Raw genomic sequence first — 12,168 nt, 5'->3', positions numbered from 1 at the left:
AAAATAAAATAAAAATAAAAATAGATAAATGCTGAACAAGACATTGAATCACTCTTGCACACTATGGCGTTTTTGACAGCAGTTACTGACAAATTTCCCAAACAGTCCCACAAGTCTGTCTTCCAGTATTAGCTGACTGGGTTTAATAATATTTGGAATGTAATTTTGAATTTTTTGTATGAATTCTATTCTAATTTCTTTGTATAATTCGCAGTCATCTAACATGTACTGACAAAAAGCATTCATGTCAAACAGAATTTGTTCAAAAACAATTTGCATATTCTTTAAAATAGTAATCCATTTTATAAACACAAATGCACAATTTTTTATCTTTTCTTTTTTTTTTTTTTTTAAAGGTGGCACTTCTCTGTGGCAACACGCCCTCCCTGATGAGAGAAGTCCAAAGTCACAAAAAGAAATCTGTTCTGACAAAAAGTAATAAAATACCAAAAAATACAATATAATGATTCTCCTCAAAGTAAGATAGCATCTTTATTGTATAACATCATTAACAGGCAATTTTCTTCTTAGAGAAGAAAAGTGACTTTACTAAAAAAATTTTTATATGGTTTGCAAATGCAATGCATGAGGATGCCCAAAAATATGCTCACAGCTTGTATATAAAAGAGCATGTGCACGTGTGTATGCATATGTAAATGTGCACACATGCATACATGTAACTGTATATACAGATCACAGTAAACAAGTGCTCTGTGCAAGTACCACTAATAAACTTAATGAGAAATACAGACAACTTGATGTCCTGACCTGACAGACAATTTTCTCTGACGGAACGTCGACAGTCTGTTGCCAGTCAGCGATGGAGTGTGTCTTTTCCTTTGGCAGCACAAAGCAGGCCATGGTGGGCATCTTGACACTGATCTGATCCTGGCAACACTTCTCCAGGTAGCTGATCGACGACGGCAGCTGCTCTCGGAACTGGTGGTCACACACACGCATGTGGTTAGTATGCACGCATGTGTATACACACATACATTGTCGAATATACCTACCCTTGTGTACACACACTCCTCACACTCATTTAGAAAGTTTTGCACACACACATATTATGCATTCATAATAACAGAGCTCACCTACACCATGTGGTTAGCATTTATGTATACATACATACACATACATGCTGGAATATACCCGGACATGTACACACGCACACTACTCACACTCAAACACATTCTCTCACACACACATTTGCCTTTATAATACCAAAACTCACACACTCACTATAAACACAAACACAAGCATGCAAGTGAACACACATGCACACACATTTATAACATGAATCACAAACACACATGACCACACATGACAGCACATGTTTACCCACACAAACAGTACCGCAAATACAACAGTCGTAATGTAAAATATACCACCAACTGACCTTTCTAATGATGGTTTCTGTGGCAGCAACCATCACTGCATTAGGATCCAGCTGACCTGGCCTGTCCCAACATACACACACACACAAGCAGTAATCAGTAAAAGCTGACTACTGAACAAATGCCTTAGCTTCCATTCCTACCATCACAATATTATCATCATGGTTGTCTCACAGGAACCGGGGATAACAATGCATTGTGCCATAATTAGTGGATATCATCGGTGGACACATGTGGCTTCATAACCCAAAGTCCTCAGCAAACATGTGGTTGCAGATGGGGCATGGAACGCCAGCAGACAGGGTAGGGCCAAATGCAGCTCTGTGTCACAAATCTCAAGCAGCTGCAAGGCACTGATGGCAGTCTCCCTCGAATACATCTTCACTGCAGTTTTTGTTACAGTGTGCCAGCTACTCAAACAATGCCATCTTAAACTCTGTCTCTATCATTCTTTTCCAGAACTATCACACCCTATCCCACACATTTCTGTCAGATAAACCCTTCCCTACCCTACTCCACTCTGGCTTTTGCTTCCCAACCCTCCCCCCCCAAACCCCCTTTCAACATTTATATCTGATAAAAACACCCTCCCCATCTTTCTTTTCCTGCTCTTTCAATCTATCCGTACCCATATCATGTATTCCCCACTCAACCATACCTTACACATTCTATCCTGAACACCCTACCATACCATACTTAGATATTACCTACTCTACTCCAACCTTCACAACATATTTTAATCCAAAAATCCCTACTACACCTTCCCTCCGCAACACCATGCACAAAACATGAGTGGGACTGGCTGTTTCTTGTAATTTAGAAAAATTTGCAGCCAGGTCCAAGAGACTGCTTTGTGTCTTAATACCAAAACAAAGTAAAATGATGGGTAAACCAAAAGAGAAAAAATACAAAAATCCCCAAAATGTAACTATGAAAATTTGTATTATATAAAAATACTCCCACCCATGTTTATAAAACAGTTCAATCTTAAAATCTTTTCCCTTCCCTATCCCAACTTTCCTTTTCTTCCTTACTCTTAAACCTTATCCTACAGAACATGTCAAAGGAGCAGGCACTTACGGTGGAACAAAGTTTTGTTTGACAGGCCGTGTGGGAAAGCTGTCTCTGACAACACTGCGCACACACCTGAAACAATCGGCAAATGCAGCTGAAATTGAGTTGTGTCTTGTGCTGTGCTTTCATGTTACTGCATTGTGTTGTGCTGTAATGTGTTGCACTGTACTGTGTTTCATTGGATTACGCCGTTTTCTTGTCACAGGAGAGGAAGGTGGCAGAATGGTTAAGACGCTGATCTGGCAATACAGAGTCCATGTGGGTCTGGGTTCCAATCCTGCTCTCCCCCCCCTTCTCCCAAGTCGACTAGAAAATCAAACTGAGTGCCTAGTCATTCGAATGAGATGATAAACTCAGGCCCCATTTGCATCACGCACTTGGCACACTGAAAAAGAACCCATGGCAATGACAGTGTTGTCCTCTTGCAAAATTCTGTAGGATAAATGCACTCTGATAGGTACACATAAAATACATATGCATGCACTCAAGACCTGACTAAACGCACTGGCTTGTGTTGCTGGCCAGGCATCTGCCTGGTAGAAGAGGTGTAGCGTATATGGATTTCTCCAAACGCAGTGACACCTCCTTGAGAAAATGAAGCTGAAACTGAAACTGTCATAACATATAAATTTTTCCAAGTGAAATTTAGGTGAATTTTCACATTTTGGGGCAAATAAACCTGAAGTTAGACTTTGCAGCCATATAAATTTACCAGAATATAGTAAAAGTACTGATGACTTGAGGAGGGGGGGGGGGGAAGTCTGATGCTTATGAATGTACACATACATAGAAGAAAACATTAGAAGAAAAAAAAAATATATATATATATGTGTGTGTGTGTATGTGTGTGTGTGTGTGTGCGTGTGTGTGCATGTGTGAGTGTGAGTGTATGTATGTGTGTGTGTGTGCATGTGCGAGTGTGTGCATGTGTGTGCATGTGTGTGTGTGTGTGTGTGTGTGTGTGTGTGTATGCACAAACACAAGGACTGCATCCTCACCTTCCCCTCCACAAGCAAACAGTGACACAAACCAACCACCATAGCACAACGGAAGATTTTTCCATTCAGCTCTCCATCTAAGCGACCACTGTACTTCTCAAACTTCCACTGTGTGTGTGTGTGTGTGTTGCGTCTTTGTGTGTGCACTGTTTTGTTTGAGCTTGGTATGTCTCATCTGAAATGCATGCATATACACTGGAGTATATATATTATATATATATATATATATATATATATATATATTTATATATATGTATCTTTTATTGTAAACGCCAGGAGGCCCCTTGGGGTCTGGGTGGTGTGAGAGTCAATCTCCCATATACTTCTCTCTATCATCATTATAAAAACATGCCAACAAATTAGCATCCAACGCCATCAGCGATCCTGACCATCGGTGAAAGAGGTGCACAGCAAACAGTGACTGGTCCGACATGGCCGTGTCCTCCAGGTCAGGGGAGTGAATGCAGTCGATCAGATCAGGGGCCGCAATCTTCAGCAGCTCGATCAGCAGTGCTTGCACAATGGGCGTGGGCACGCTGGAACGGAATGAGTGAGTGAGGAATCATTTCCAATCATTGATTTCTGAACAATAATGATAATAATAATCATCTTAATTTATATTGTGCATGTCTTACCCCTATCCTGTTCATCAATATAATAATAGTTTGGGGTTTTGGGGTGTTTTTTTTATGGCATCTTTCATTAAAGCAATAATGTCCAAGGCACATTACATGAGTACTGGTATCTCATAATTAAAAAATTAAAAATTAGACACAAATGAAAACTACATCATTATTTTGCTTTTTGGTTTCCTTCACCTCAGGATTTGAAGATTTGGTATTTTGCTGAGTTTTTGTCCCTTTTAATCACAGACAGATTTTGTGCATATTTTACATGAAAAGTGCAAAAAATTCAGCAAAGATAAGCTTTGAAAATGGACACAAAGTCAAAGCTGACGCAGACACATAGCACGGACTGTAAATCGTGTAGTCGCAGGTGTACTGGTTTGAAGACCATCCCTTCTCTACTAAGTCCAGTCTTTTCCTCACTTCACATTTTCTAAGTCTAATCTTACCTTTCCCCACCTTCTAAGTTAAATTCAGTTGTTCTTTTTTGTTGTTGCTTCATTTTGTTTTCTGGACATCAGCTTATTTTTCAATCATGTCAGTATTTGTTATAAGCATCCTCTGTGCATTGGTGTGTATATGTATGCATGTTCGCATGTTTAAGTATTGTTGCATACTGATGGGCAGGTCAATCAGTTTGTGTGAACAGAAAGGAGCAGGGAGGGAGAACTGTTATGCATTAAATCAGTTCTGTAATATTTTTTTCACTCATTTGTTTCAATTCAAAGAGTTATCTACTTACTATGAGCTTATCACTAAGGCACAACATGTAACAAATGCATACCTGCGAATGTCTGGGGTGAAACCGCTTTGATTTGTCTCCATACAAGATTCAACAATATATTTATTATATGGATACATCTATAACCATCATCATTATCACCATTACTATTATTATCATACACTCAAAAAGGACTAAACAGATAAATATATCTTCAATCTCAAAGTCACTCCCAACAACATTATTATCATCAATATAAAATATCCACTGACATAAAGTTTATGATAAACATTTAAAATATCTGGGGCACAGAACTGACCCTTTCTCCAGAATGGCAAGATCCCAGTGCAGATGGGCAGCCACTCTAAGGGCGAGCGCTCTCAGGGCCTTCACCTTGCGGCTCTCTTCAATGGGCGTCTCCTCTGCTCCTGACGCACAGTTCTCTCAAAATTCAACCATTCTCTTCTCCTTGCTGACATGTGTGAGTGTTCGTGTTCCCTTATGAGCATTACACACACACACACATGCAGGCACATTACATGCACACATAAACATGTATGATGTACACGCATACACAAACACACCTGCATACTTGCCCATGCACTCTCGTAAGAGTGTGTGAATTTATATGTATAAATGCGTGCTTACATTTGTTAGGAAACATGGCCCAACATGCAGTTAAAGTATTGTACACATACACATGACAGTGCATGCACACACCTGCATACACACACTTAATCTCTTTTAAGTCCTAACATACACACAAACATATGCAAATACTCAGACACACAATGCACACAAACCCTGCCATTATTAATGTGAACACACACTAAACACAAAGAAATAAGCATATTTATTTGAAAACACACACACAGCAGAGTGAGAGAGAATTTGCAAAAACAGCAATTATAAACCAAAATAAATGTATCTGCCAAGCAAGAAAGTTTGTGATTCAAGTAAAAAAATCGAACAATGAAATCTAATCTGACAACTGTATCTATACACAATTTTCTTCTGGTTATATCATCATGTTACTTCGACAATATATTTCATGAGACATGACGAGTTCTCAGCAAAAACATAAGTAAAAAGCCATGTAACATACACAGAAAACGTGACCGTTATTCCTAATGAAATGAATAAACAAATACGTAAAATGAAACATAAAATAAGCACATAAAGCAAAGCAAAAACAGTCAGCATATGAACAGACACTCATACATCTTGTTTAAAACATCTCTGCCATGACTACAGTTTTTTTTGTTTGTTTGTTTGTGTTTTTTTTGCTTTTTTTTCGTCAGTTCTTCTCTGCCCACCCTTATTCTCACTTTCTCCAGCCAATCTCAGACAAACAACTTCTCTTCATCCAAATTAGAATACTCAAAGAACCCAAAAAACACTGCCCACCACTTTTGTAACTTCCTTGGCTATGAAAAATAGTGTAGGCACACATAAGCACACTGACACACACACACACTTTTCAACACACATACACACTGCACACACTTAAGCCTAATATCACACAGAGTGAAAAGATGCAAAATTGAAGACCACACATTCCCTTCTGCCAGTGCCAGCCATATCACAAACTCTCCTTTCTCCAACAGCAGACCTCAGTTTTCCTCTTTACACCCCCTACAAGAAGTCTTTTCCTCTCGATACCTGTCATCACTTCCTCAGATGTTGGTGAAGGCACTGCGGGCTGCCGATGGTCCCTCGCCTCTGACCCAGTGACACTGATGGTTTGACCATTGACATCCCTCTCCTGCAGAATGGGTTTGTACCTAGACCTCAGGTCCTTCCATTTCTGCCCAGGCCACTCGCAACAGAATCGACAGACCTTGAATGGGGTGCACTGACTGCACCGGAAACAGCCTGGGTGGTTATCGCTGGTGGACTTGGGTAGTGAACACCTGTCACAGGTGTTTTGGGCAACGCCAGTGCCAGTGCCAGTGGCAGGGTCTGGGGATGGGACTGCAACATACTTGGGACCTACATCAGAATCAAAGCCAAGACCGGTTCTGGTTAGAACTTTTCCTGTTCTTGGGGGATGGGGAGGTCTGCGACAATGCCGACTGACTAAACTTGTTCAGCAGCCAACAGCAGAAGCAATAACAGCAGCAGGTTAAAAAATGCGAGCATGCAAATTAACTATGGTTTTAGATATCAAAGATTAGATGCAAGCCAAATAATGAAGAATCTGAAGAGAGCAATACTTATGCAGCACCAGAAGAAACAAAACAGGTCAACTTGTAAAAAAAATAAATGGAAAGGTAAACTTGTAAAAAAATGAATGGAAGAATAGGACAAAGACCAACACAAGCATAACAAAGACATAAGCATAAACAGGCAAGTACAAGTCTGTTGTCATGCTAATGTGATCAACAAGAAACAGATCACAGACAGTTATACACCAATTAATTGTCCAACTGATTAATGTGGCTGATCAATTAAGTTTTTTTCTTGTAATTTTTCAAACCTTATTATGATGTCTTTGATAAGGGTTTCCCATTATCAGATTTGGGTTTCACTGTGTGTGTGTGTGCATGCGTGCATGCGTGCGTGCGTGCGTGAGTGCGAGTCTCTGTGTCTCTGTGCGTGTCTGTGTGTGTTTGTGCACCAACGCCACTGATAGGCTTGCAAAACTTCAAAAGTCCCCTTAAAAACCAAACAGAAAGAACATTGACAACATTGTTCTGAATGACCCAGCATGAATATATGTTGTTACCAGGGCAACTTCATCATTGGGAAAGCAAACTGACTGCAGCCATGTAAAGACTGATTAATGCACATAGAGATAAGGCCAGATGGGTCAACAAAGCCAACACAATCGCATACATATATAACATATGAGACTGAAAGCAGACACGCATACATATAGTCACATTTATAAAAAGAATATTTCACATCCACTTTGAGTCTGACATTTATCATTCTTCACATTACAATTATTTCATGGTAGCACACAGAGATAAAGTCACAGATAAATAAAGCCAACATATATACTATATAATAATATATGCAAGATGAGACAAATAAAGCAGAGATTTGTGTACATTACATACACACTTAAAAGTGACACTTTAAATAAATAATATAACACATCCACCTTGACATTATTCTTCACATTATTACCATTATTGCCATCCACCCGGATGTCAGGTAAGGGCTGAGGGACACTGGCAGCACTCTGCTCTCGGGTGTTCTGAATGAGAGATGCCATCTCCACTTCTGCCTGTTGCATGAACTGCACTATCAGCTGAACAGCAGATGGCTCTGGAACACACACACACACACACACACACACACACATATGCGCACATGCACACACACACACACATGTACACAGTGTGCAAGGATGCCATGAATCAATGTTCCTTACATTTTTTTTCAGAAAGTACATTACATGCTTAAATGATACACACACACACACACACACACACACACACACACACACACACACACACACACATTCTCTCACAGTCAAATTCTATACAGTGATGCACAAACAGTAATTAATGCATGCAGACATCACATACGTGTATGCACATATGCATGCATGTATACACACACACACACACACACACACACACAGCACACACACACACACACACACACACAGAATACTGATGTAGATTCTACTCAATACACAAATGAAATACTGAAATAGTACATAAACAAATGACATGTAGTGACAAACACACACCATTACGACAAAACTGAACAATTACACAAACACACATGTGCATGTACACCCTTATGCCCCCTTGAACACACACGTCATACCCGCTCTGGGTGCATTAATCTTTACTCTTTACATGGCTGCAGTCATTATGTGTCTGTCTGTCTGTGTTCTGAATGTGTATAGTATACACAACACAGACACAGACACACACTGACATACATACACAGACGCACACAGAGTCTCTGATAAATTGACTGGTGTTTAGTGAGTTTACAGTAATGTCTTTTCCTATTTAAAACATTACATTTTCATTTGAGCTTCTGAAAGAGAGAGAGAGAGAGAGAGAGTGTGTGTGTATGTGTGAGAGAGAGAGAGAGTGTGTGTGTGAGAGAGAGAGAGTGTGTGTGTGTATGTGTGTGTCAGTGTCTGTGCATGTGTGTGTCTGTCTTGAAGTCTGTGTGTCTGTGTTGGGAAGAGGGGGGGGGGGTCAAAAGGGGGGAATGGTGGTGAGAACAGGCAAATTATCAAATCATTCCTTTCATTGAGTTTCAATGATTTGTAATCTACAATTGAAAATAAATAAATAAATAAAGGCATTCTTGTGGTTCAAGTCTTCAACTACTGCCTCAAACTGACGAGTCCCAGATATGGTCTGTGAATACAAGAACCACTAGCACGGCTGGCAAATCCAGCCACCTGGCAGTTAAAAGGTGGCTTTAGTCCCACAAGGGAAAAAAGTTAATCTGAATTATGGATTAGGAACTTAGCAGCGACAAGCTGAAATGTACTACTAAACCATAAAATGATTAGCACCAATAATGTAACTAAGTGTACTTTAGTTAGCACTTTGATAATAGTAAATTAATAGTGCTTGGTCACAGTCTGTCAGTTCTTCCAATTTAGCACATTGTTCATTTGCTGTGTCTGGTGAATAAAAAAAAAAAAAAGAGTATTTATATGAAAATAATCAAAATAAGAATAAAACTACAAAAGTCATAAGTTTAAAGTTTTATGAAACCTAATCATTTCATGAAACATTGTGAGCTTTATTTCCATTTCCAGTCTACATTATTCTAGTGGGGGAAAAAACATATACTCTTACATAACAGTAATATTATAACATTTTTAACTACCGCATTACTCAAAATATATTTTTTTTAATTCATAATTTAGTTACCAGACATCGAGACAGTTTATGAGAGACACTGATTACATATTAGTGGATACTTCACATTCTTTAACACTGTGACAGAAGAGGTGAAATCAATCTGTAATGGGACAGACATCAATATGAATATGCTATGGCAACTTGTATATATATATATATATATATATGTGTGTGTGTGTGTGTGTGTGTGTGTGTGTGTGTGTGTATGTATAAAGAGATCTCACAGATTCAAAACATCAACTCATAATCTTGTCACGAACCTCACCAGACTGTCATTCTCAGCTTATTTTAAAATGCACCTGTTGTAGGTCCTCTGCTCCAGACAGATTTGTCTCAAAACCATACTGATTTAGGCTGTGCATGCATGTTAACAGCTACCATAAATTGTTTGGAGATATACATGTACATTTTACTATTATTAGTGAAATGGTTTCCTGTAAAGAGATCTCACAGATTCAAAACATCAACTCATAATCTTGTCACGAACCTCACCAGACTGTCATTCTCAGCTTATTTTAAAATGCACCTGTTGTAGGTCCTCTGCTCCAGACAGATTTGTCTCAAAACCATACTGATTTAGGCTGTGCATGCATGCTAACAGCTACTATAAATTGTTTGGAGATATACATGTACATTTTACTATTATTAGTGAAATGGTTTCCTGTAGGAGGATGACCTTCACAAGGTTCCTGAGATAAACATGTCTTTTCTTGTCTTGTATCCAATGTGGCTTAGATGGTCTATGAGTAGTACAAAACAGCAGAACATTTGAATACATCCTCCAAAAAATTGTTTTTTGATGATAAGCAAAAAAACAGGACTTGACGTTGAATCAATTTATGCAGATTCTATTTCATCTAATTGACATAAATTGATTGTTAGTAAATACAAAAGTAAATAACTATAAAATAGAAGATTAGAGAAAAAAAAATAAAACTGGTTTTTGTGTGGAGTGTCATGATTCATCAAAACCAGGAAACCATGATATAGACATGGGAAATTTGAAACTTTGACCTGCATCATCAAGTTCTACATACCATCAAACAACCATGTGGGAGAACACATCTGATCCACTGATCATGATTTTGACAACAGAACTGCACTTGCCCACTTTTTTCATCATGAATTATTAGAAGAAGACTTTTATGTACAGACTTAACTGTTAACAATGAAATTCTCCAGGAAGTAGACAAAAACCAAAACTTTGGCGTCCTTATATCTGATGACCTCAAATGGCAAGACCACGTCGCACACACCACCAAGAAAGCCAACATCACCTTAGGCTTCTTGTGACAGAATCTGTACTACTGTCCCACACACTGTAAAAGAACAGTACACATCGCTCTTGTCAGATCCATCATGGAATATGGGGTGATAGTATGGGATCCCTACCAATAAGGCAACATCGATAGACTAGAACGTGTCCAACATCATGCTGCCCACTTCATAACTGGGGACTTTTGCTCAAGGGAGAGGGGCAGTGTGACAACCATGCTGCAGGGCCTTGAGATTATAGTGCCCCCAAGACAGATGCCGAGGCTTCAGACTGAACTTCTTCAGTTGAGTGTTTGTGGGGTCCATGGCAGCACTGCCACCAGATAGGTATTTAAAACCGCACAAAGAAAACAAGTGCTGTGTACAGCCTGGATGCTACAGTGACTGTACCACACAAAATCTTGAAAATGTTGTCGAACGCTCAGCAGCTAACAACAGCAGATGTTTTGAAGTGCCACCATCAAATGCTGAACAATATCGTAACTCCTCCTTGGTGTGGAATTATCTGTCACGGCATCAAGTCAGCTGGCTTCAGGCAGACCACTACACTAGTCCTACTCCTGTGCGCAACCCACCCATCCCCACCCCAACCCCGTTGCAGGTATAGTCTGGCTTCAGCAACATATTCATCCAGATCCAGAAAGTATTCTGAACCAAGTAAAGTGCTTCCTTCAACTACATGCTCGTTTTGTTTTGTAATGAAACCACATAAAATATTGAAGACACTGAAACGAAGAAAAAAATTAACAGTGTTTTACCTGGGTTTTCCTGGGCAAGATGTTGCTCCAGCAGACTGTCATTCAGAACGAACTCAAACCATGACACCGACGGTAATGCATTTGGAGCCAGACCCGGTCCCGCACCTCGCGGAACATAAATATCAGTCATCTTTGTAACCTCTTCTTTTTCTCTTCTTCCAGACTCATATAACAGGCATACTATTAAAAAAAAACCGTCAGGAAAATGGAAATAAAACCCAAATACCACAGTCACAAGTCAGCCACCGCGACTTGTTGATCCTGGTGATACCGCGAGGATGAAAACTATCGAACAGCTTGAAGACTTTTCTGTTTGAGAATAGATGTCATTCAGACAAAGAATGAGTTTTCACAATATTATTTGTTAATATCTCGAATGTCTCGTTGTTCTTGAATAAAGAGAAACCAAAAGAACTGTAATTAGCAGTTTGAATTGTGTTGTTTCATTTGATAAACTTGAAACCAA

General features: G+C 39.3%; 1 protein-coding gene across 2 annotated transcripts in view; it reads right to left on the bottom strand.

The window, feature by feature from the left end:
- The window catches only part of LOC143300430 (integrator complex subunit 8-like), a 44,035-nt gene extending 32,074 nt beyond the window's left edge, over positions 1 to 11,961 (bottom strand). The window contains exons 1-7 of one of the 2 annotated variants that reach the window (XM_076614080.1): positions 11,703 to 11,961; positions 7,952 to 8,092; positions 5,136 to 5,244; positions 3,859 to 4,005; positions 2,478 to 2,543; positions 1,400 to 1,460; positions 769 to 939 (exon numbers count right to left, since the gene is read on the bottom strand). In XM_076614080.1, coding sequence (XP_076470195.1) covers positions 769 to 939; positions 1,400 to 1,460; positions 2,478 to 2,543; positions 3,859 to 4,005; positions 5,136 to 5,244; positions 7,952 to 8,092; positions 11,703 to 11,832 — 825 coding nt within the window. In that variant the 5' untranslated portion in view covers positions 11,833 to 11,961. The remainder of the gene's footprint in view (positions 1 to 768; positions 940 to 1,399; positions 1,461 to 2,477; positions 2,544 to 3,858; positions 4,006 to 5,135; positions 5,245 to 7,951; positions 8,093 to 11,702) is intronic. The other variant, XM_076614081.1, reaches the window with a different exon arrangement.
- Positions 11,962 to 12,168: the final 207 nt, after the last annotated feature.

Source organism: Babylonia areolata, chromosome 26 (assembly GCF_041734735.1).
Source record: "Babylonia areolata isolate BAREFJ2019XMU chromosome 26, ASM4173473v1, whole genome shotgun sequence".
NCBI lineage: Eukaryota > Metazoa > Mollusca > Gastropoda > Neogastropoda > Buccinidae > Babylonia > Babylonia areolata.
The sequence above is the reverse complement of the archived record's forward strand: the minus strand, read 5'-3'. Positions and strand labels throughout refer to the sequence as shown.